This window comes from Lipotes vexillifer, unplaced genomic scaffold, assembly GCF_000442215.2.
Source record: "Lipotes vexillifer unplaced genomic scaffold, Lipotes_vexillifer_v1.1 scaffold129, whole genome shotgun sequence".
Classification (NCBI taxonomy): domain Eukaryota; kingdom Metazoa; phylum Chordata; class Mammalia; order Artiodactyla; family Lipotidae; genus Lipotes; species Lipotes vexillifer.
The window spans coordinates 1,755,063-1,781,230 of NW_006777287.1; the positions used below are offsets into that span (position 1 = coordinate 1,755,063).

The 26,168-nt window shown below is 45.9% G+C and overlaps 2 protein-coding genes and 1 non-coding gene across 3 annotated transcripts; 2 read left to right on the top strand and 1 right to left on the bottom strand.

The window, feature by feature from the left end:
- Positions 1–8,034: 8,034 nt before the first annotated feature.
- On the top strand, positions 8,035–8,106 carry TRNAE-CUC (transfer RNA glutamic acid (anticodon CUC)). The gene has a single exon. It is a non-coding gene; the product is annotated as a tRNA-Glu (tRNA).
- A 10,399-nt stretch (positions 8,107–18,505) lies between these two features.
- Positions 18,506–22,377, bottom strand: TIMM17B (translocase of inner mitochondrial membrane 17B). Its single transcript, XM_007450884.1, has 6 exons — positions 22,334–22,377; positions 21,328–21,427; positions 20,217–20,280; positions 19,168–19,296; positions 18,971–19,081; positions 18,506–18,878 (listed from the first exon to the last, which is right to left on the bottom strand). Exons 1-6 carry the CDS (start codon positions 22,357–22,359, stop codon positions 18,790–18,792), a joined length of 519 nt encoding a protein of 172 aa, XP_007450946.1. The 5' UTR covers positions 22,360–22,377; the 3' UTR covers positions 18,506–18,789.
- A 208-nt stretch (positions 22,378–22,585) lies between these two features.
- PQBP1 (polyglutamine binding protein 1) lies at positions 22,586–26,165 on the top strand (the record flags this gene model as incomplete). Its single annotated transcript, XM_007450938.1, has 6 exons — positions 22,586–23,177; positions 24,706–24,817; positions 25,014–25,126; positions 25,308–25,592; positions 25,785–25,848; positions 26,015–26,165. Coding segments are annotated over exons 1-6 (792 nt in total), but the record flags the coding sequence as incomplete, so codon positions are not given.
- Positions 26,166–26,168: the final 3 nt, after the last annotated feature.

The window sequence follows — 26,168 nt, forward strand, 5'->3', positions numbered from 1 at the left end:
CCCCAGAGTGACTTGGAAGGTTTAATGACTTGCAGCAGGAGCTCAATAAAAGTTCCTTTCTATCCTCTCCTTGTCTGTTTGCCAGTATCTTCATCTCTCCATGGCTTTGTGTTTCTCTTTCTGACCCTATGTGTCCACAGCTCTCTCTGTCTTCCCCTCCCATCTGTCTCTCCCTGCCTCTGATTCTTTCTCTCCCTTCATCTCCACAACACTCCTCCCATCTGTCTTTATTTTGTTGTCTGTATCTACTTGTTTTTCCATAGATATATAGATAGATACATTGATAGATTTTACTCATATATTGTTCCAAAAGGATTTCAAGCATCAAAAGGATTCAAAGGATTTCTTTGCATTCCTTCATCAAAGGAAACAAAACTTTGGTAAAATTTGTGTATCCATAGGGGGAAAAATGTTAGGAAGGGCATGTCAGTGGTATGGAAGGGCATGTCACTGGGGGCAGGGAGAGATAACTGATGGTTTGTCACGTTCTCCTTTACACTTTTCTCAGTTGTCTGGGAAAAAAAGATTCAATGAATAGGTATTACTATTATAATCAGATAAAAATAAAGATATTTTTGTTTTGGTTGGAATTAAAACAAAGTATGGTAACATGACATAAATCAAAAGTGAGGAAAAGAAAGATCCATTTATGTTGGGAATATATCTAATCCATTTATTCTAACTGCCTCTATCTCCTCAGTATCACAAACAATTTTACAGTGAAAATCCTTATACACATCCCCTTTGGACCTGAAGAGTATATACCGAGGGATGATGTATTAGACATGCAATTAAGATGACTCCCATGATCCCTGCCTTCTGATGTTCACACATCCTTGGGTAATCCCCTCCCTTTGAGTGTGTGTGTGTGTGTGTGTCCAAAGGTGACCAGATGTACATGATTACATGTAGATAATTATGTTTAAAATGAGGTTGAAATGATCAACTTGTGACACAACTCCCACTCCCTTGCTGGCTTTGATGAAACAAGTGGCCACTTTGGGGAACCTCACATAGCAAGAAACAGAGGGTGGCCTTTAGGAGCCTAGGGTAGTCTCCAGCTGACTGCCAGCAAGAAATTGAAGCCTTCAGTCCTATGACTTCAAGGAATTGAATTCTGCCAACAACCTGAGTGATCTTGGAAACAGATCCTTCCCCAGTCAAGCATCAGATGAGATTGCAGCCCTGGTAAACACCTTCATTTCAATCTTGCGAGACCCTAAGCAGAGAACCAAGTTCAACCACACCCTGACTCCTGACCCACAGAAACTGTGAGTTAATGTTTTTTCAAGTTAAGAAGCTTATGGTAATATTGTTACACAGCAAGAGAAAACTAGTATAAATGGGATAATAAGACTTCTATAGAGGGACTTCCCTGGCGGTCCAGTGGTTAAGACTCCATGCTTCCAATGCAGGGGGCACGGGTTCGATCCCTGTTGGGGAACTAAGATCCCACATGCTGCACAGTGTGGCCAAAAAAGACTTCTATAGAGAAAATGTTAAACTTCACTAATAGTTATAAAAGATGATCTGAATAAATGAAGACACATTTCATGCTCTTGGATGAGACTATTTCATATTATAAATATTTCAATTATATCCAAATTAATATATAATTTCAATATAATCTTAATTTAAATCCCAGCTGAATATTTTAAAGAAAATCAATAAAGCATTTCAAAATGTATATAAAGAGTCCACACAAAGCTTATATATGAATGTTCAAAGCAGCATTTTTCATAATAGCCCCCAAATAGAAACAACTCAAATGTCTACCAACTGATGAATGGACAGACAAAATGAGGTACATCCATACAATGGAATATTACTTGTCCATAAAAAGAAATGAAGTACTGATACGTGCTACAATATGGATGAAACTTGAAAATAGGCTAAATGAAAAAAGCCAGACACAAAAAGCCACATATTGCATGATTCTGTTTATGTGAAATGCCCAGAATAGGCAAATCCATGGAGATAGAAAGTTAATTAGTGGTTGCCAGGGGTTGAGGGGAGAAGAGAACGGAATGGCAGTGGGTGCGGGGGGCAGTTACTGCAAATAAGTACAGAGTGCCTTTTTGAAGTGATGAAAATGTTTTGGTGTTAGATAGTGGTGATGGCTGAATATACTAAAAACCATGGAATTGTACACTTTTATTTTTTTTTAGGGCAATATATGACTTATCTTCATTTCAAGTAAAGATATCTTTATCTAACAATTAACAATGTCCTTTTATTCAAAAGTACCTTTAAAATACCATTTAGTCCCAATGATAATTTCTTGAGATGGAATTGTTCTCTTTATAGATGAAGACATTAATGCTCTGAGAGAATATATTGAATTGTACACTTTAAAATAATGAACTTTATGGTATGTGAATTATATCTCAATAAATAAGTATCTATATAAAAGAATAAAGGTCTGTGAAGAGCTAGATTAATTCTGAAAAAGAGAAGTAAAGAAGGTAGACTTTACTTACCAGGTATTAGGATGTGTTCTAAGGCCAGAAAGGTAGATGGTGCTTGGAAAACCAGAAGAAAATAAGCTGGAGCCCTACCTCACACCATATACAAACAGTAACTCCAGACGGGTTAAAGACCTTCATGTAAAAGGAAACACTATAAATTAATAGAAAAAAATAGCCTATGTGACCTTGATATGGGGAGGGACTTCCTGAACAAAACTTCAAAAGCACAAACCACAAGGAAGAATGTTAATGACAGTGTACACATCAAAATTTGCAATTTCTGGGGAATTTCCTGGTGGTCCAGTGGTTAGGACTCCCTGCTTCCACTGCAGGGGGTATGAGTTCAATCCCTGGTTGGTGAACTAAGATCCCACAAGCCACATGGCACGGCCAAAAAAAATTGACAATTTCTGTTTAATGAAAGATCCTATACACAAAGTTAACAGACATAACAGCAAATATCTACTTGCTATGGCTGAAATTACCAGAGGTTAAACATCCGGAATATAAAGGTGCTTTGGGAAATTATCAAGAAAAAGACAGGAACCCCAAAGAAAAATGGACAAAGGATAGGAACAGACAGATCACAAAAGAGGAAACCCATGGGGTTATCAGGCATATGAAGACATGCTCAATTTTACTAATGATTAGAGAAGTGCAAATTTTAGAAAAAACAGTGAAATATTACTTTACACCCATCATATTTGCAAAAATTAGAAAACCGAGTCACACGAAGTGCTGGCAGTCATGTGGGGATACAAGAACCTTCACGTACTGTTGGTGAGAGTCTGGGCTTGAGCAGCCATTCTGGACAGTTGTCTGGCAGCACTCAACCAAATTTAGCCTCTACACCAGAGTTGTCAAGTACCCAGTGGTAATAGGGTCTACCACCCATAGTGAAGGGGGGCTGGGAAAATACCCCCTGAGAAAGGGTATCTATGCTGAGAACTAAAGGTCCAGGAGGAGTTACCCAGGAAGTTGGGTATAAGGGAAAAGCATTTCAGGCAGAGGGAACTGCACAAGAAAAGGATCTAAGGTGAGAAGCAGCATGGCACATTCATGGCACATAAAGTAAGGCCAGTGAGCCTGAAGCACAGCAGGGACATGTCCTGATTTGCTGTATTTTGAAGCCTTCTGGGAGAGTGTAGCAAATTGGTCTAATGAGCACACACATCTGTTGATACCTCCCTTCCTTCCCCAAATTCTCCCAAAGCAACCCCAAAAATACCCTGAAAAGAAAATCTTCAGTGGTGCCTTTCTTTCTTTCCTTCTTTCTCTGTTTCATTCATTCTTTCTTTAATTTTTAGTTTATATTGAACTATAGTTGATTTACAATGCTGTGTTAGTTTCAGGTGTACAGCAAAGTGATTCAGTCATATGTGTGCGTGTATATATATATATATATATACACACATATATATATATATATATATATATATATATTCTTTTCCCATTTAGGTTATTACAGAATATTGAGCAGAGTTCCCTGTGCTATACAGTAGGTTCTTGTCGGTTACCTATTTAAAATATAGTAGTGTGTATATGTCAATCCCAAACTCCCAATTTATCCCTCCCCCCCTCAACCTTTCCCCTTTGGTAACCATAAGTTTGTTTTCTAAGTCTGTGAGTCTATTTCTGTTTTGTAAATAAGTTCATTTGTATCATTTTTTTTTAGATTGCACATATAAGTGATATCATATGATATTTGTCTTTCTCTGTCTGGCTTACTTCACTTGTATAATAATCTCCAGGTCCATCCATGTTGCCAGTGGTGCTTTTCAAGGGAGGCATCAGGGGACCGAATATTCTCTAGGAGACTGCAGATGGAGTCAAGCCATATGGAAAAAAGAGCTAAGGGAACCACAATCTAAATACAAGGGGTAAGGATAGACTTTTGCAGAAGTCCATCCTGAGTGGAAGCAGACTGTGTGGCTTCAGGCTGGAGCACTTCATTGCCAGTATGAGCTCCTCCAGAGCTCTGTCATTCTAATTCCTTTATTTAAAATATATATATATATATATATATATATATATTTATTTAGGCTGTGCTGGGTCTTAGTTGCAGCATGCATGCAGGATGTAGTTCCCTGACTAGGGGTCAAACCCAGGGCCCCTGCATTGGAAGCATGGAGTCTTACCCACTGGACCACCAGGGAAGTCCCTCTAATTCCTTTAAATAGCCTGTATTCACTGTAAGTCCCAAATTCACATCTCTAGCCTGGGCCTCTCCAGATTCAAAATCCAACTGCCTCCTCAACATTTCCACTTTGGTGTTTCATAGGCATCTCAATGCTAACTTCCCCAAAATCGAACTATTGAGTTACTGGCTCCAAGGCCTGCCCTTCCACGACAAAGACAAAAACAAAACCAACAAAAACTCTATTCCTCTCTCAGTCTCCCCCATCTCTGTAAATGGTCCCTCATTCACCCAGCTTCTCAGGTCAAAAACCATAAAGCATCCTTCTTTTTTACACTTTTATTGGAGTATAGTTGATTTACAGTGTTGTGTTAGTTTCAAGTGTACAGCAAAGTGAATCAGTATATATATATATATTTTATATATAGTAATGTGCATATGTTAATCCCAATCTCCTAATTTATCACCTCTCCCCATGTGTCCCCTTTGGTAACCATAAGTTTGATTTTGAGATCTGTGAGTCGGTTTCTGTTTTGTAAAATGTTCATTTGTATCATTTTAAAATTAGATTCCACATAAAAGTGATATCAGGGGCTTCCCTGGTGGCGCAGTGGTTAAGAAGCCACCTGCCAATGCAGGGAACATGGGTTCGAGCCCTGGTCCAGGAAGATCCCACATGCTGCGGAGCAACTAAGCCCATGCGCCACAACTACTGAGCCTGTGAGCCACAACTACTGAAGCCCATGTGCCTAGAGCCCATGCTCCACAACAAGAGAAGCCACCGCAATGAGAAGCCCGTGCTCCACAACGAAGAGTAGCCCCCGCTTGCCGCAACTAGAGAAAGCCCGTGCGCAGCAACAAAGACCCAACGCAGCCAAAAATAAATAAATAAATAATTTTTTTTAAAAAAAGTGATATCATATGATATTTGTCTTTGACTTACTTCACTTAGTATGATAATCTCTAGGTCCATCCATGTCGCTGCAAATGGCATTATTTCATTCTTTTAAAAACCATAAAGCATCCTTGATGCCTCTTTTTCTCACCCCCACATCTAGTCTCTGAGGAAGTCCTTTTGGCTCCACCTTCAAAAGAGATCCATAATCCAATCCCTTCTCATCCCCTCCACTGCCAGCACTGTCATCAGTCATTTGGACCCTTGCAGTAGCTCCCTCACTAGTCTCCCTGCTTCTTTTCTTGCCTCCTTACAGTTTCTTTTCCTCATAGCAGCCAGAGGTATCCTACTCTAACTCAAGTAATTTCTCTTATGTACTCAGAATTCCCTCCTGGCTCCCATCAGAATAAAAGCTAAAGTCCACGGTCCCACATAAAGCCTATGGTCCACAAGGCCCTGTGAGATCTAGTCCTTGTTACTTCTCTGACCTCCCATCCTACCACTGTCCCCCTCACTCTCTCTGCACCTGCACTGGTCTCCTTTCTGCTCTTCATACATGCTGAGTGTGCTCACAACTTCAGGCTCTTCGCTATTTGCTATTCTCTTTGCATGTGCCTTGTTCCCTCATTTCATCCTGGTCTGTTTAGATATCACCCCTTCAGAGAGGCCTTCCTTGATACTTCTACCTCAAGTTTTCTGTCTCTAGAGTCTGCTTTATTTTACACTGTAGCACTTAACACTTCCCTTCATCATATTACCTCTATAATGCTTTATATATACCGTCTCCCCAACTACAGTGTAAGTTTCATGGGGATAGAGTCTTCAATCTCTTCACCATTGCATCCCCACACCTGGAATATAGTAAGAATTCAGTAAGTATGTTTAAAGCATTGAGTTAATTTAATAACCAATAATACAAAACGTAAGGACTAAGAACAAATGGAACAGGAAAAGAATGAGAGGAAACAAAAGTAATCAAAGGAGTATGGAATCTTCTTAAATATTGATGATACTATACTCACAAAATAAGAATGGGCCATGTGTGGGGGCAAGGAGCATTGGAAAATCTTTGTATCTTTCTCTCAATTTTTCTGTGAACCTAAAGCTGCTCTAAAAAAGTATAGTCTTGGACTTCCCTGGTGGCATAGTGGTTAGGAATCCTCCTGCCAGGACACGGGTTCGAGCCCTGGTCTGGGAAGATCCCACATGACGCGGAGCAACTAGGTCCGTGAGCCACAACTACTGACCCTGCGCATCTGGAGCCTGTGCTCCACAACAAGAGAGGCCGCGACAGAGGCCCGCGCACTGCGATGAAGAGTGGCCACCACTCGCCGCAACTAGAGAAAGCCCTTGCACAGAAACGAAGACCCAACACAGCCAAAAATAAATAAATAAATTTATTTTTAAAAAAAGAATCCTTCTGCCAATGCAGGGGACACGGGTTCCAGCCCTGGTCCAGGAAGATCCCACATGCTGTGGAGCAACTAAGCCCGTACACCACAACTACGGAGCCTGAGCTCTACAGCCCACGAGCCACAACTACTGAGCCTGCGTGCCACAACTACTGAAGCCCGTGCGCCTAGAGCCCGTGCTCCACGACAAGAGAAGCCACTGCAATGACAAGCCCACGCACCGCAACGAAGAGTAGCCCCCACTCGCCGCAACTACAGCAAAGCCCGCGCGCAGCAACGAAGACCCAATGCAGCAAAAAAAAAAAAAAAAAAAAAAAAAAAAAGTATAGTCTTGGGACTTCCCTGGTGGTCCAGTGGCTAAGACTTTGCACTCCCAATGTAGGGGGCCTAGGTTCGATCTCTGGTCAGGGTACTAGATCCCACATGCCGCAACTAAGTGTTTGCATGCTGCAAGAAGATCCCGCACACAGCAACCAAGATCCGTGCCACAACTAAGACCCAGCACAGCCAAATAAATAAATAAATATTAAAAATTTTAAAAGTATAGTCTTTTTTTTTCTTTGCTGCACCACAGGACTTGTGGGATTTTAATTTCCCGACCAGGGTTTGAACCTGGGCCCTGGGAGTGAAAGAGCCGAGTTCCAATCACTGGACCACCAGGGAATTCCCAAAAGTATAGTCTTTAAAAAGAAAAAAAGAGGCTGCTATGAAAAGAGCAATCAGCAGACACCGGGCTGAATAAATAGAATGGCCATAACTGAAAACAGAATTAGTAATTCGAAAAATAATTTTAAAAAAGTCTTTCAAGTATGAGGATCCAAAAAGACCAAGAGATAGACAATGGAAAAGGGAAGCTAAGGGCTATGAAATATTGATGTTGAAAATTCAACATGCATCCGCCTTTCCTCAGTGCATTTGCAAATGCTATATTTATTTAGAATCAGCTGCTCCCTTGAGCACCTTGTATAAATATCAGCCTTGTCCTCCAGACTTTACTCTCTAACATTACACCCTGTTCATTCCCTTTATTGCATTTACTGTAACCTGTATTTATATATTTGTGGGTTGTCTACCTCCTTCCCCCATTAGAATGAAAGTTCTATAAATAAGAGCAGGGGGAATTCCCTGGTAGTCCAGTGGTTAGGACTCAGCACTCTCACTGCTGTGGCCCGGGTTCAACCCCTGGTTAGGGAAATAAGATCCCAAAAGCCATGCAGCTCAGCCATAAATAATAAATAAATAAATAAATAAATAAATAGCAGGGATGCCATCTGTAATGGTCATGGCAGCATCCCCCTGTCACTATGTCCAACATAAAGTATGCATGTTGTATTTGATTAATTAATTGATTGACTGATCCTGGAGAAATTTAGAACTCCAAAGGTAAAGAAGAAGCTTCAAAAGATGTAAAATAGGTCACATGAAATATTACAGGAGTATCGGAGTTTTCTCAGTCAGCATAGTACTCTAACACAATGGTGCAATATCTTAAAAGCTATGAGAGGCAATTTTTAAGCTAAAACTCTTTACTCAGTCAACTTAGTACTCAAGTATGAGGGCAAAATAAAGATCTTTTAGGGTATCTACAATTTTGATTATTATGTACAAACCATCTCTGAAAGAATTGCAAAAGCGTGAACTGAAAGAAAAAAAACAATGACAAGAAACTTCCCAATTTGGTGAAAAACAGGAATCTATACATCTAAGAGCTCAACAAACACCAAGTAGGATAAACTAAAGGAGATCCATATCTATACGCATAGTAGTCAAACTGTTGAAAGCTAAAGACAGAGAAAATCTTGAAAGCAACATGAGAAAAATGACTCATCATGTACAAGGGTATCACAAGAAGATTAACATCTGACTTCTCAACAGAAACCAGAGACCAGGAGGCAGGGAGGTGACATATTCAAAGTGCTTAAAGAGGGAATTCCCTGGTGATCCAGTGGTTAGGACTCTGTGCTTTCACTGCCAAGGCCCAGGGTCCAATCCCTGGAATGACTGTCAACCACGAATTCTATATCCAGAAAAGATACCCTTTAAAAATAAAGGAGTAGATTTATGTTATATGTATTTTACCACAAGTTAAAAATTTTTTAAATAAATTTATTTATTTTGGTTGCATTGGGTTTTCATTGCTGGGCGCGGGCTTTCTCTAGTTGTGGCGAGCGGGGTCTACTCTTTGTTGCGGTGCACAGGCTTCTTATTGCAGTGGCTTCTTTTGTTGCAGAGCGTGGGCTCTAGGCACATGGGCTTCAGTAGTTGTGGCACACAGGCTCAGTAGTTGTGGCCTGTGGGCTCTAGAGCACAGGCTCAGTAGTTGTGACGCACAGGCTTAGTTTCTCCACGGCATGTTGGATCTTCCCGGACCAGGGCTCGAACCCATGTTCCCTGCATTGGCAGGCAGATTCTTAACCACTGCGCCACCAGGGAAGTCCCAATTTTTAAAAAATTTTTTAAATGAGGGAGAAAGTGAAGACATTTTGTTTAGTAAACAAAAACATCACTAAACAGACCCACAAGAAATACTAAAGAGAGTCCTTCAAGCAGAATTGAAAGGACACCAGGGGACTTCCCTGGTGGTCCAGTGATTAGGACTCCTCCCTTCCACTGCAGGGGACACGGTTCAATCCCTGGTTGGGGAACTAAGATCCGGCAGGCAGTGGCGTGGCAAAAAAAAAAAAAAAAGAAAAAAAAAGAAAGGACGCCAGGTAGTCACTCAAATCTGCATGAAAAAAAAACAAAGAACCCTGCTAAAGGTAACTACAGAGGTAAGTATAAAAGACAGTATAAATATGTATTTTTTAATTCTTTTCTTCTGTTATCTGATTTAGATGACAAATACATAAAGCAATAATTATAAAACTGTTGATGGACTTATAATGTATAAAGATGTAATTTACCTAATGATAATAGGGCAAAGGAGGAGAAAAGGAACAGAGCTATATTGGAGCAAAGTCTCTGTATGTTATTGAAATTAATGAATAATAATTTAAATTAATTATTAATTACTCAATAATTTGAAAACTTCCCACAGAGATGCCCAGATCAAGATGACTTCACTGGCGAATTCTACCAAGCATTTAAAGAAGAATTAATAGCAAATTTTCACAAACTCTTCCCCAAAATTGAAGAGGAGAGAACATTTTTCAACTCATTCTATGAGGCCAAAAGCAAAACCAGACAAAGGTAACCCTACAAAAGTACAGACCAATATCTCTTATGAATGTAAACTCAAAACTCCTCTTCTTCAAAATTCTAGCAAATTAGGGGTGGTGGTGGGATGAATTGGGAGATTGGGATTGACATGTATACACTGATGTGTATAAAATGGATGACTAATAAGAACCTGCTGTATAAAAAAATAAATAAAATTAAATTCAAAAAAAACATTCTAGCAAACTAAAGCCAACAACATATAAAAAGGATTATATACCATGACCAAGTGGGATTTATCCCGGGAATGTAAGGTTGCTTAATATCTGGAATCAATTAATGTAGTAGGCCATAACAATAGAATAAAGTACAAGAACCACACGATCAACTCAACAGAAGCAGGAAAAGCATCTGACAAAATTCAACACCCCTTCATATGTTTTTATCATGAATCAACATATCATCAACAACCTAGGAGTAGAAGAAAACTTCCTCGACATGATAAAGGAAAAAAACCCCACAGCTAATATCACACTTCTTTTTTTTTGTCACAAGAAACTGTGACAAACTCAACAAAGTTCTACACAAGTGGAATCTCATGTCACCTCGGTGCCAATCCCCAGCACAACACAGTGACAAATGGACAGACCCTGGAGGAAGTCGCGGGGAGAGACGTGGGAATGAGAAGGACTGCAGATCCAGGCCAGTCTGGGTCCGCAGCCCTGGGCAGGGGAAAAGGTTGAGAAGCTGAAACTTCATTGTGTAAAAATCAACCAAAAATATTTTAAAAATTAAATAGTTTCTTAAAAAAAGAAAGAAGAAAAGGAAAGATAACTAAAACGCCTTTCCTGAAGGTGGTTGGAGCCACCCATCCTGGATGGAAAAGGGGTTACCAATCCCATCAGACAGCCAATCCATCCACACACCCCAAGACCCAGCAGAGAATGCTCCAAAGAACCTAACGTCATACTTAATGGTGAAAGACTGAAAGCTTTTCCCCCAAGGATCAGGATTAAGACAAAGATGTTTGCTTTACCACTTCTATTTAACATTGTGCTGAAGGCGCTAGCCAGGGCAATTAGGCAAGAAAGGGAGATAAAAGGGATTCATATTGGAAAGGCAGAAGTGAAATCATTTCTGTTCGCAAATGACATGATCTTGTACATGGATAATCTTAAAGAATCCACAAGAGGGCTTCCCTGGTGGCGCAGTGGTTGAGAGTCTGCCTGCTGATGCAGGGGACACTGCTTCGTGTCCCGGTCCGGGAAGATCCCACATGCTGCGGAGCGGCTGGGCCCGTGAGCCATGGCCGCTGAGCCTGTGCGTCCGGAGCCTGTGCGTCCGGAGCCTGTGCTCCGCAATGGGCGAGGCCACAACAGTGAGCGGCCCGCGAACCACAAAAAAAATAAATAAATAAAAATAAAATAAAATAAGTAAATGAGAAAACCCTCCCTCGGCCCCCTGTTTCCCTGAAGCATCCATTAAAAAAAAAAAAAAAAAAAGGTTGAGGTAAGTTTAACGTTATGTATACCTCACCACTAAAAAAAAAAAAAATATTGGAAAAAAAAACCTTACATGAATTTTCCTCAGTCTGGTCTTTGTGTCCCTGAGAATTGCTTTGTTTAGTTTCATCTGCCCAGAATCAGGAGGGTTTTTATTCCTGGCCCAATATCAGTGATGACTGGCCTTTGGCCAAAATCTGGAGACACCAAGTCACACAAGCACCACCCTTCTGGAACACTGCAGTTCTCGGGAGAACTTCTCAGCCTAAAACCATGTCCCTTGCAGGCCAAGCACTTGCTTCCTTCATGTTTTCTCACTGTAATGTCAACACATTATCTCTCTAAGTGGCAATTTTCACCAGGGAAATTTGGGAATTGAAATAACTACTTTGTGAAACTTTTGCCATGAACAAGATTGTCCATTTGAGAGATTCCTTAGAACAAAAAGGGCAGGAAAACCACACGAAGAGCTTGTTTTATTTTATTTTTTTAATATTTATTTTATTTTTTTAATATTTATTTATTTGGCTGCACCAGGTCTTAGTTGGGGTACTCAGGATCTTTGTTGAGGCCTGCAGGATCTTTAGCTGCAGCATGTGGGATCTAGTTCCCTGACCAGGGATGGAACCCCGGCCCCCTGCATTTGGAGCGCAGAGTCTTAACCACTGGACCACCAGAGTCCCGAGCTTGCTCGTTTTATCTGTCTCAAGATCATTTTGTTTAACATAGGAGACACCCTCCTCTTCATTTCTGTATTTGGGGATTAAGAAGTGATGATTTTTTAATAGTATGCCTTGATAAAATTGTCAAGGGCCTGAATTATTGTTTAAATCAGCTGTAATAACTCTCTTTTGAGTATGTTTATGTCAAATTGCATTTTCCTGCAGCCAAAATTCTTCCCTTCTCCTTTCATAGGGAAATGTAACTAGCCTTTTACAGTGATAATTTCATATTCATCTGAAGCCACTACAAAACCCTTATCAAAATGGACAACAAATGAAGGAATTTCTATATAGCTTTCCATTACTTGTGTAAACAAAGAATGCTGCCTACCATTCCAATTCTACGAGGATTAAATCATTAGCCTAGCCGTTGCAATCACTCACCTACAAGTATACCCTGAAAGGAATTCAGGGGGAAACATTCTATGTTTTGGATATATGGGCACCTAGATAGGTAAGATGCATATCTAAAGAAGAATTTCAATGACCCCAGATTCTTGCATCTTCCCATATATAGATAAGCACTAAAATGCTTAACTGAGATATGGGGTGTGTGTGTGTGTGTGTGTGTGTGTGTGTGTGTGTGTGTGTGTGTGTGTGTGTGTGTGTGTGTGTGTGTGTGTGTGTGTGATTAGCAGTAATCTTTTACCAAGATGCATGCTTGAGTACATGTATTTCCCAGCCAAAAAAATTATACATTTACTTGTTCCTCCCCTACCTCTTTGAAGCAGTTCCCAGTTCTCGGAAACACTGAATAAAACTCAACTGACAGCTCTTATGTTGTGTGTTTTTTCTCCAATTGACACTTGAGATCACTATAAGAAGAGTGGAGGTTAACAAAAATGCTTCATGATAATAGCCACAATAGCAGAGAAAAATTGGCCTTGACACTGAACCAACACTGATGGGGTAACTTTAAGGGTCTTGCTGAGATGGTTCCCTTGCATGTCACACCTCATAACAATCATGACAAAGACTGAAAAGGTAGGGTGTGGATAGAAACCAATAGCTCGAGGCCCTTTTGAACACCTCCAAAGGGCTATGAGCAAGTTCTGGCTGTGGTTTATTTTCCAGGTGAACTGAGTTTTTCCTACTGGTCAGAGAGTTATCACTGTAAAGGTAGGGAAACTGCTTGCCTTTGTATTCCCGACTCAACTTACCTCTCCAGTAGCAGGGACAGGCATTGCACTTATTTAAAGAACTCTGTTATTTAAAAACTCTGTAAAGTTTTAACTTCCTCAGAAACTCTACAGCCATTATCACCTATAATCTTCAGAAAAAGTAGAGAGACCTAATGGAATTTGGAAAGTAAAATCAACAAACTTCTAACCCTAACCCTCAAACTTCCAGGGACTAAAGTATTGCCATTAGCCTTGATGGCAATAAGCTCTAACCCCTCTGGGGACCACCTATAGTTAGCTACTTCTGAGTTAATAACAGACTACCTTAAGTGTTTTGTAATTGCACCTCAAATCCTAGATTCTACCCTCTTACAGGCCAATATGACTTCATACTACTAGAGACTCGTGTGATGCCTCCAGATGTCTCCATAATAGGTTCAAGCTGCATTTCCAAAAAAGTCTGCACGATCAAAGGGAAAACTGCCCTTGAGCCTCAGTGGAAAAGACCTTATTAATAGGCTTCAAACTGAGGATTCTTAGGAATTCTCCAGAAGCTGATGACTGCAGACTTGGATGGCTTCTGCTCAAGGTGACAGAACAAGATTAATTTTCTGATTCTTCAGCACCTTTTTTTCTTTTTACTTCACTATTAATGTTGACTATTACTGTACCTTGACACCTCCTAGTAACCAAGTAAAATCTCTCTCACCCTGTTACTTTTGACCTGCTATGGATTCCCTCTGTCACTTAGGGAAAAAACGAAACTATCTTGTGTGTTTTCTCAGACTACAGCTACTATGAATTTGATTGCTGGATCTCTCGATCTCGATCTCTCTCTCTCTCTCACTCAGACTCACACGCCTACCTCAAACTGACAAAAATGCAATAGCTCTTCTTTTAAATACCTCAGAAGGTAGCTTTCTTTCTATAGGTCCTCTCATATTTCCCTTAAAAAAAGAATCCCAAACCTTGATCTTGTAAAAATTGGCTGTTGGCCTGAGAATGCTTCTGCTGAAGTCACTGCAACCCTACCAGCAAGACCCAGCCCATCAGGAATGGGAGCTAACAGTTGGGGCAGTTTGTTCTCTTCAAACACACTCTAGCCTGTTTTGCTGCTACTGTTTAACTCCACTCAAGAAATCCACTCTAGAGGATTTCCTTGGTGGTGCAATGGTTAAGAATCCGCCTTCCAATGCAGGGGACACAGTTTCGAGCCCTGGTCCGGGAAGATCTCACATGTCAAGAAGCAACTAAGCCCGTGCATCACAACTACTGAGCCTGCACTCCAGAGTCTGCGAGCCACAACTACTGAAGCCTGCGTGCCACAACTACTGAAGCCCGTGCACCTAGAGCCCATGCTCCACAACAAGAGAAGCCATCGCAATGAGAAGCCCACGCACTGCAACAAAAAGTAGACCCTGCTCGCCGCAAATAGAGAAAGCCTGCACACAGCAACAAAGACCCAACACAGCCAAATCGCAATGAGAAGCCCACGCACTGCAACAAAAAGTAGACCCTGCTCGCCGCAAATAGAGAAAGCCTGCACACAGCAACAAAGACCCAACACAGCCAAAAATAAATAAATAAAAATAAATAAATTTATTTAAAAAAATAGTTCACACCATCCATGAAAACCTTCAAGTAACACCCATAATTAGGATGGATAATGTGTTGTCCCGGAAATTATGTTGCAAGTGACCTCTGAAACTCTATACACCGTAAATAAGACTATAAATCCCAGCTTTGCCACTTTCAGGCAGTATAACTATGGGCAAGTTGCTTTACCTTTTTGTGCTTTCAGTTTCCTCATATGTATAATGAGCGTAAGGAAAGGAAGGTTCCTCTGTCACCTCCGAAGTGATCACTGGCATATCCTTCCTCTTCTACAGGCTTGCAGGTAATCTGATGACACTGCAGATCCCCGGAGATGGCCCCGATCGGTCAGTTCCAGAGGTTGGCTCTAAATGCGCTCCTTGAGATGGTTGCCAGGTCCCAACATCAGAGTGTAGATCTCTAAAGGTGTATCCCTGGGGAAGGCAGCCCTCCCACCCCCCTGGAGGACCTGGGATGGTAGGGGTGGAGCTATCAGGGCTGTCCTGCCCAGCCAGGTCCCCGTTATCCAACTGCCACTAAGAGAACAGGGGAAATGAGAACACTCAGACCAGCAACTCCCAGACTCAGAGTAAGGTATGCACCCAACTCTTCTGTCTTACTTTCTCTCTCTCCTACTTCTCTGTCTTTTTCTTTCTCTGCCCCTCAGCTTCTCTCTTTTTTTCTTTGCTATCTCTGCCTCTCCCAATATGTCTCTATCTCCTCACTTTCATTCCCTCTTTTCCCTTTTTTTTAATGTGTACTGCTTTTTCTCTTGGTATCTCTTTCTCTGCATCTCCATTTCTCCTTTGATGTCTCTGTAAACTGGCTATCTGTCTCTCTCCCTATCTTTTCTCTCTGTCTTTGATTTCCCCTTGTCTCTCTCCCCAGCCTCTCAGGGTCTCTGCCTGAGAAAGTGGACAAAGGGATTTCCCCACTCCACTGTCAGGGCTGGAACCTCTTGCTCTTCTCTGATTCTGTCCACCTCTCTAACCCTCCTCATCCACCAAGTATCTTCCCTTCCCCACCGCGTGCAGAAAGGTGGATGGCAAACTCCAGGACTCAGGGAGGGTGAGAGCCACCAGCCAGAGAAATCAAAGCAGAGAGATGAGGAAGAGCTGAGAGACAGATTAAGACATAGAGGCGAGGAGGGAGACCGGAAGGAAGAACCTGAGGGAGAGCCACTGAAATCCTTATGAGAGAGAGAAATAGAGATAGAGAGAGAGAGAGAATGCAGTTTGGGCATCTCTCTGCCTCTCTGAGGCCCCTGAGCTGGAGGGTAAGTGGGCAGGCAGCCTGAGGAGGCCTGGCCTGACAACCCTTGTTGGTTCAGCCCCTCAAACCAGCTCAGAACTCTACACCGCCACGTCGCCTTCTCTCCCTCCTTGGCCTCCACTTGACGCTGAGGGTCTTCCCACCTGCATTTCTGACCCTCAGACAGCTCCTTCTTGCTCCTCCTCCTGTCTCTGCCCTTTCTTCTCGTCTCTGTCTCTTTTCCTTTATTTCTTGTATGTCTCTCTGCCTCTATCTCTTTCTACGTGTTCATTAGTGTCTCTATGTCCCTCTGTGTATGTCCCTCAATTCCTATTTCTCTCGCCATCTGTTTGTTTCACTCTTGCCTTCTCCGTCTCCTGCCTTTTCTGGGTCTCTGCAATCCCCTCCACCCCCGGTGGAAACCATCCGGGGCCTGACCCCGCATTCCCTTCTTCTGGGAAGAGCAGCAGGCCCGCGGTCAGGTCAGGGGGCGGGGCCTGAGGACTCGCCCTGGCCCCAACTCCCCCCAGCTCCGGAGACCTGCACGACACCGGACGCCCCAGCCCCACCTAGGAGCCGGGTGACACCGCGGCAGCTAGGCTGCCACGAAGCCCCACCACCTCTCGATGCCGCTCTACAACTCTCAGCCGAAGCCCAGTCCTCCGCTACTAAACCCAGTACTGGTCCCGCCCGGCCCAGCCAGCAGCCCCAGGAGCCAGAGCACAAGGCCCTGAACTTCACCATGAACCGTTCCACGGCCCCACGGCTCCAACAGCCTTCCAGACCCGGAGACCTTGAGCGGGGTCCCAAAAGTGGGAGGAGGGCGGGGCGCCCGGGCATTTGAGGTTCCCGAAGCGGCGGGACCTTAAGGAGCAGGAGAGGGCGGGGCCTGAAAACAGGAAGAGGTAGGGCCTAGAGGCTTCTGAGAGCGGGAAACCTGGGCCTGCAGGAGGCTTAGAGGGCAGGGCTGAAAGATAGAGAGGGGTGGACCTGGGGGCGGGGCCTGGAGACAAAGGGTCTGTGAACAGCACCGCAGCCTGAGGTGGGCGGAACCTGAGGGCTCAAGGAAGGAAAAGGCTCAGGAGAGCTAGTGGGCCTTTGTTTGATAAGAGCAGGGTGGGGGCTGGAAACGCAGTGGGGATGGGGCCTGGAGGTGAGGAAGGGCGCTGCCTAGGTGTACCGAATGGGCGGGACCAAAGGAAGTGGCCTGGAAATACAAGGGTTGCAGCCTGGGATACCCAGGGTCTGACTGGCATCCTGGTCCTACCCAGGCAAGTGTGTTGCTGCTGCTGGCATGGCCATGGAGTCGGCAAATTCGAGGCCAGAGCCCTGCTGGGGCACTGAGAGAGCTGTGTGCACGGGGCCTGCTACGCGTGCCTGGCACTGAGTCCATCAAGCAGCGTTGCAGTTTCTACTACCTCCGAGGACCACTAGGACCTCGTTGGGGCCTTGGGAGGCCTGAGAACTCCGCATTTGCACCCCCAGGGAGCGAGTTTGTATGAGAGGGCATTTCCACCTCTTTGCAATGGCTTGCATAAAAGGGACAGTTGGTGTGTCTCCCATGAGGCCATCTGCACCCCAGTGGAGGCGTCTGCCCCACACATGTAGGTGTTTGCATGCAAGAGACAGTGTTTGGAGCCGATGTCCATCCGAGAAAATCTCTCTCCCATAACCCCCACTCCACCCCCAAAACGAAACCTCATCCGGTAACCTTAAATACTGACAACCCTGAGCATTGCAGAGCAGAAATCTCTCTGTAGTGCAAAAGAGAAAATTAAGGGTACCGTCTTCAAGGAAGCTGGGTCTCCCCGACCCCTACTTCCATCCCAGGTCCCTGGTGAGGCCACATGGAGAGGGAATTATCTTCACAAACGGGGTGACTGGTATTCAGAAAGACAGAGTTCACTGTGAGGTCAGATTTCCCAGTCTTTGCAATGGGGACATGGGGGAGAGGGGTCAGAGGTGCCGCATGCTGAACCACCCCTCTACCCCAGCAATCCTGTGTTCACTCATTTCTTTCCCAAGCCTGTTCCTCTTCTGTCTGCTTGTGATTCAACACTTGGCCCCCTTATTAATGTACTATTCACATCTGGATTCATTCCCCCTCCTACACATTCATCCCACAAACCTCTACTAGAGTCCACTCTCTGTGGGACTCCAAATCCTAGGGCTCCCAAGTCCCTGAAGAGGGCTCTACCCCTTGTCCTAGAGAGCAGCTCCAATGGGTGGCTCAAGGAGTACATACATAGGCATTTCAAAACTGGCTTTAAATACTGATCAGGGTGCCATGCAAAGGGACTGGGGTGAGAGCTTGTTACATATGAGTGGGGGCTGGGGTGCCTGAGAGAGAAGGGACCCACCCATCAGGGCAGCTGGGGTGCCCCACCCCCAACCTGGGATAAGGGAACAGAGTAGAGGCCCTCTCTGGAGGGTCCCAGGGCCAACCGGGAGCCAGCCCTCCCTTAGAGGTAGATCATCGCAGAGGGAACCAAGGAGGAGCTCCCACGGTGGCGATGACAGGCGGTCACTTCCTCAGTGGTATTGCTGATAGGTGGGGTAGCCGGGGGCCGGGGTACCCTCCTTAGGGGGCAGCTGGCTGGGGTCGTCCAGGAATGGGGGTGCTGGAGCAGGGAGAAGTGGATAAAGATGAGTGGAGGAGGCAAGGCAGAGAGCATTTCCCACCTCTCCCTGGCCAGCTTCACCAGGAACTCACCATTGCGGAACTGCTGGGCAGTGTAGCGAGTGAGGAGGATGCCAACACCCTCGATGAGGGCCAACAGAATGCCTCCCATCATTGCTGAGCCCACCATGGCCAATGGGCCACCTGGAGGAATGAGGAGGCACGGGGAGACAGGTAAGAGCAGGCAGAACAGGGTGGAAGGGGCTGGGGCCTGGGGATGGGGCACTCACTGCGGGCAGCCAGCACAGCCCCGGTCAATGCTCCACTGGTGATGGAGTTCCAGGGATCTTCCTTGCCCCGCAGCCGCACCAGACCGCAGTCGATGGTGGAGAACAGGCCCCCCCACACTGCGAAGCTACCTGTTGGGGTACCACGGCCTAATTAGTGTTTGTGGGGAATCCCCAGAATATACGGCTAAGGGTTCAGGGACTCCCAAGGCCTGAACGCTCTGGCAAAGAATGGGGGGATAAACCCAGAGGCAAAGGCAGATGGCAAACTCCTAGGGGAGAGCCCCCATCTGTCTCTGTGGTAGCTCCTTCAATCTGTCTGTAATTGCCATCGGCACTCCCTTCACCTTCACAGGGGGCTGACAAGTATTTACGGGCAGATTTATCTGCTTCTATATGGCTTTTTTCTTGGCCCCGCCATGCACTCATTCCTCTCAGTTCTCTGACCAGGGATTGAACCCGGGTGACAGCACTGAAAGCCCGGAATCCTAACCATCAGGCCACCAGGGAACTCCCTTCTATATGGCTTTTAACAGAGTAACTTTGATCTTCGTAACTACCACACAGAATTGGAATTCTGACCTTGGTTTCAGGGAGAAGGAAAGGGGTTAGCAAAGCCAGTTAACAATACAATAGTTAAAATGTTTACTCAAGTCTTACTGTGTGCCAGGACCTGATCTATGCACTGCATGTTACTTGACTTCTGAAAATTTATATTAGTTAATACTATCAAAGCGCTTAACAGAGCAACCAGCACTTAGTAAGTACTACCTAAGTTACATAAATTACAGAACTTACTGTTTTGTCATCCCCATGTTGCAGATGAGGTTCAGAGAGGTTAAGCCACTAGCCCAAGGTCACACAGCAGGGAAGAGCCAGGGCCTGGATTTAAACTCCAGAACTCACCCATATGAAATTGTTGAGAAACGTCACTCCCCCAGGAAGTCCCAGGCAGAGATGGGACTAGAATTTGGACCCCCAACTTGCAGTCTAGACTCAAAGGAGCAACCACCTCAACTCTGTTATCACATCTGTCTCCCCAAACCTCTCACCTCCAATCTGAGGGGCTCGGATCCTCACAGCATTGACACTGCCTCTCATTCGGTGCCGAATTCCCTGGAGGAAAGTGAGGAGGAAGGGAATCAGAGCCCGGTTGAGGCCACTGGCAGACAAGGTTTCTAGCTTTTAAGAGAGGGATGGGGGGCAGGAAACCTGGAGGGGTATCAGGGGTAGAGATGTGGGGAAGTGGCCAAGAACTAGGGGGCTAGGGAGCACCCCAATATAGGTGCTCTCAGAGCTGGGATGAGAAATCATTCATTCATTCATTACTTAGCACCTATGTGCCAGGCACCATGCTGTGTGCAGGGATACAGCAGTAAACAAGGTAGACCTGGCGCCTACGCTCTCAGAGCTCACATTATAGTGGGGGAGACAGATCCTAAATAAGGGTACAGATAGTTTCAGACAGCAATAAGAACCCTAGAGGAAATAGGAAAAAGAGCTATGACAGTGGCTGAAGGGTCAGGAAAGACCTTTTTAAGGAGGGGGACATTTATGCTGAGACCTTGAGGATGAGAGGGAGAAACGTGGACAAAGATCCAGGAAAGAGAGCTCCAGGAGATGAGGGGAGGGACAGGGCTAGACAGAGAAATTGCAGAGACCTTGACAAATGCATGGCATTTAAAGTCATGACATTTGATGAGGTCTCCCAGGAAGGGGAGGGGGGTTGTCAGACATAGAGAGTGAGAGAGAGAGGGAGTCGATTACGTTAAATTAAAAGCATTTTCTCAGCTTTAAGGCTGTCCTCCTCCTGCCAGTTAAACTCCTGTCACTTCCCTCTATCCAGGCTTCCAACCCAGAATCTGCCTCTAGGTAAAATCTGACTGGCTTTGCACACACACATTTAGGTTTTGGTGATGACCCTTTTGACATCACAGCATTTCCACAGAGGAGCTCCAGTTGGGTGAGGGGGGTGGGGGGCAGAGGTCATGTTTGCAGTTCCTCCAAACTTCCAGATCCTGGAGCCAGGCCTGGCATATAGTAGGTGAGCAGGCACCAGAATGAATAAGTGCATGTGACTGGCAGCTCCAAGCAGTTTTCATAACAGTATCCCATGTGGGCAGGGCAGGACCCCCGCGCCACCCAGGGAAGGCCAGGACTCACGACAGGGGCATTGCGGAAGCCCTTAATGGCCTGGAAGACTCCACCGCCGATAACACCCATAGTGAAGGCGCCACCGCAATCATCCACAATTCGCCATGGGCTGCAAGCGGGAAGGGGAGGATGGGGTTAATGTGAGCCCTCCCTCTTGCCGTGTCACAAGGACTCTTTCCAACTGGGAGAAACTAAGTCACCCAAATGGGAAGCAGAATTTCAGATAACAGATTATTCTCCCCCTCATTTAAGCAAGAAATAGTGCGAAGGAGGGAAAATATTAGTCTTTGCCCTGTCCGCCCCTCCCCTTCGCAGCCAACCAAGAAATCAACCGCTTTACTACTATCAATGATTAAATGAATTGATAACAAGCAAAGAGTTGGCAAGTTTAAATAAGCGCTACAGAAGTGTTAAGCTAGCACTGTTACTAAAGCAGAACGGGCCCGCACCCCCTTTTCCCACAATGAGCAGGTCCAACCAAGCCACACCCTCTTTTTTTTTTTTTTTTAAACCTGTACAACTGGGAAAAACCAATCGCAGACCGGGGGGATGATCCAGCACCGCTCAACACCGCACCACCCCCTCGGCTGGAATAGATACGACCAGCGTGTCTGTTCGATAACAAAGAGAGACTGGGAGGTACTGGGAAAACCAATCGCAGACCGGGGGGATGATCCAGCACCGCTCAACACCGCACCACCCCCTCGGCTGGAATAGATACGACCAGCGTGTCTGTTCGATAACAAAGAGAGACTGGGAGGTACGAAGGCAAAGGAAACGTGGAGTGGTTCGTCCTTGCACCGCACCTTCTCCTTTAGGCACACAGTTGTGGCCCCTCTTAACGGAGCCCGAGTAGGAGGAAGCAAGTGGAGGGGAGCAGAAGGAGACAACAAACGTCTAAGAGTCTCCCGAGTCTGGGACATGGCGCTGTGTGGCCGGTGCCTCCCCCGCCCTCCTCCCACCGCTGGCCGTGGCGCCCCAGCAACAGTCCCGAGGCCTGCGCCCCTCGCCGTACCAAGGTTCCCGAGCGTACTCCTCCATGGCGCCGGCGTCCGGCCGCGCAGTCTGACTAAACCCCGGCTGGGCCACGCCCCCACCATAAATGCACACAGGCGCTCGAGCGTTCCACCTATTCCAGGGCAGTGATTGGGTCGTTTCGCCAGAAGAAGTCAAACCAAGGGGCACTCTCATTGGCCAGCCAAGTTTGTGTCGTCCTTTCGCCGCAGCCTGAGCTTAGCCGTTTCCTCCGGGCTCGCAGAGAGAGGACCTCGTTCTGGGGTTTGGGAGAAGAGAGTCGTGTAGTCCTGGCAATCATAGAAGCGACAAGAGAGAGACGGCCAGTCTGTCAGCTTTCCACTACCCGCGTGACTGTATTGGTAATGTCGGGGTGGGCGCATTTTTTGGAGCTGGAGGTGTTGCACTCTGCTCCCCCATCCCAGCGCTTTGGTTCCTTCCACCCGGTAGTCTTCGGGGGAAGTTGGGTGAGCCCATTTCTGGGGCGAGGGGCAGCCGCTTTTGGCCCCTTTGGCAGTGGGCGGAGCCTGGACCTGGGAGAGGAACCCGGTCCTGGAGCACCCGGCCCGGGAGAGGAGGGTTGGTGAGAGTTTTGGTGATATTGCCATTTATCCCTTCCACCTTTTAGCGTAGGGTCTGTCGCCCAGCTCCTAGTGTAGGTGGGGATCCAGATGAGTACTTGCTGGGGGGAGGCGCTTGGTTACAAGATCAGATTCAGTCCTCATCTGAGCTGTTTTTTGGTCTGTCTGTTCTTCCCTAGGTCTGTCTGCTATTCGCTATGCCGCTGCCCGTTGCGCTGCAGACCCGCTTGGCCAAGAGAGGCATTCTCAAACATCTGGAGCCCGGTGAGAGAGCTAAGAGCAGATAGGCCTACCAATGTGGCAGGCTTGACAGGCACTTTGTTGTTGATACTGCCACTTGATACCTAGCATGGACCTACTTCGCACCAAGCAGTGGGGTGGCAGGCATTTCATTGTTAACAGTGCGTATCCTGACACCCATTCCTACCGTATGAGGAGGCGGGTGGGGACGGGGTATAGACATTTCATCCTTAATAATACTGACAGCTGACGTGTATTTTTGGGTCTTCTATATCCCAAGTTTAATCCATCCATCAATCCCTGGAAGTGGTTACAAATGATCTAATAGTAAGGATAGTAACAGTTGACAGAAGCTGACATCTACCGCAGCCTCCTGTGGGCCAAGCACAGTGGCAGGATGCTAATACTTTGCTCTTTACCATACTAATAGATAACATTATTTTAGACCTACTGTGGAGCCAGGCACTGTGCTGGTGATATATACCTTATTGTTCACCGTATCAATAGCTGACATGTATTTTGGGTTTACTTAAGTGTCTGTCATACACATTATGGCGAACAGTATATAAAATAATGATAGGATCTATCATTTCGGCCTACTGTGCTGCTGTTGCTAGTATTTCTACCTTATTGTAAGTAATAGCAAAAGCTGGCATCTAGTTTGGGCTAGGGTGTTCCAGGTACTGGAAAACTCATCTTATTTTCACTTTATTGATAAGTGACATCTATTACAAGCCTGTTGTGTGCCAAGCATAGATCTTTGGTTAATAATACTGATAATGATCATTGATATGACATTTACTTTAAGGCTGTTGGTACCAGGCCCTGTGCTGATTGTATATATCTTACTAAAAATACCGATGATTATAGCTGACATCTATTTTGGGCCTGTTGTGTGACAGGCACTCTGCTGTTGCTGACATATACATTTCATTGTTAGCTATATCCATAGGTGAAATCTATGATAGACCTACGAGGTACAGGTACTCATACACCTTTTTCATTCTGTTGATAGTAACTGACAACAGTTGTAGGCCTCAGGAACTGAATAGATTCAGAGAAGCATTTGGATAAATCCCTTGCTATCCAAACTTGCTAGTCAATATACCAGAGTCAGAAACCTCATATTTGCCAAGCTTGGGAGCTGAACAGATTTGGACATATTTTTAGATAAACCCCTTGCTATTTAAACTAATTTTATCCAAACAGATTTGGATAGTATGGTATCACATACTGTCTGAACTCAGGAACTGAATAAATATGGATACATGTTTTTTAATGAATCCCTGTCTAAAGTCTGAAACCAGATAAGTTCAGGTAACATTATGTCATATCTGAACCCAGAAACAGAACAGATTTGGGTAAATTTTTTGGTAAATCCTGATATTCAGATACTTGGATTTGGAATGTGAGCAATATTTTTTAGGGCACTTGAGACCTGGCACACACACGTGGTCCATGTGAATGTGAGTGTGTCTTCCCAGGCCCTGACTGCAGGATGGGGATCCCTCTGGTCCTTACTGCTGTCCTCCTTCCCTCCTTGTCCTGCCAGAACCGGAGGAAGAGATCATTGCCGAGGACTATGATGATGATCCTGTGGACTATGAGGCTACCCGGTTGGAGGGCCTGCCACCAAGCTGGTACAAGGTGTTTGACCCTTCCTGGTGAGTCTGGGGATGCAGGGGGGTGGGCTGGGGGTAAATGGGGGCCACAAGGGAAGAGATCTGGGGGTCCCTCCCTGTAGGGTCCTGGCATGGGGCAGGTACAGGCAGAGACTGGGGAGACAAGAGTTGAGGCTACAAGGAGAGGATATCCATGCTGACATTCCTTCCCTCCCTCCCTCCCTCCACTGCCCTGCAGCGGGCTCCCTTACTACTGGAATGCGGACACAGACCTCGTGTCCTGGCTGTCCCCACATGATCCCAACTCCGTTGTTTCCAAATCTGCCAAGAAGCTCAGGAGCAGTAATGCAGGTGAGTTGGCAGATACAAGGGTGCCTTGAGTGTTCTAGCAGTTCTCCAAGAGGGGTCAGGTAAAAGACCAGGGCGGGTAAGACCAGGCAGACCCAGCCCCAGACAAAGGAGTCTGTTGAAGACAGAGGCTGCTGGGTCCTGAGGTGGGAGGAGGAAGGTCACAAGGCTTTCATGTCCCCAGATGCTGAGGAGAAGTTGGATCGGAGCCATGAGAAATCGGACCGGGGCCACGAGAAATCGGACCGAGGTCACGAGAAGTCGGAACGCGGCCATGAGAAGTCAGAACGGAGCCACGAGAAGTCTGACAGAGACCGGGAGCGTGGTTATGACAAGGTGGACAGAGAGAGAGAGCGGGACAGGGATCGGGACCGGGACCGCGGGTATGACAAGGTGGACCGGGAAGAGGGCAAAGAACGGCGCCACCATCGCCGGGAGGAGTTGGCTCCCTACCCCAAGAGCAAGAAGGGTAAGCTGGGGTGAGGCAAGGGGGGCGCCAGGGGGGCACAGTGTAAGGAAGCCCTCGCTTGGCTTCACACGAGTGCCTGAGCCTGGGGCCTGGAAGCCTCAGGCTCCATTTCTTCTGGGGATGGGAGAGCTCGGTGATCGGGGACTCCTTGTGACCCCGTCGAAGACCCCACTCTGCCACCTACTTCCACAGTGGCAAGCCGGAAGGATGAAGAATTAGACCCCATGGACCCCAGTTCGTACTCAGATGCACCCCGGTAATTGACCACCCCTCAAGAGCCCTTCCTTTTTCCTCTTGACTCACTGCACCACTGACCGTTCCTTTCTTCCTGTCTCCTTTCCCCCTTTGTCAGTTGTGGGTGGGAGGTGCCTGCCACAGTACACATATTATACATTCCCGCCCCCGCCCCTTGTCACCCCCAGGGGCACGTGGTCAACAGGACTCCCCAAGCGGAATGAGGCCAAGACGGGTGCAGACACAACAGCAGCCGGGCCCCTCTTCCAGCAGCGCCCTTACCCATCCCCGGGGGCTGTGCTCCGGGCCAATGCCGAGGCCTCCCGAACCAAGCAGCAGGAA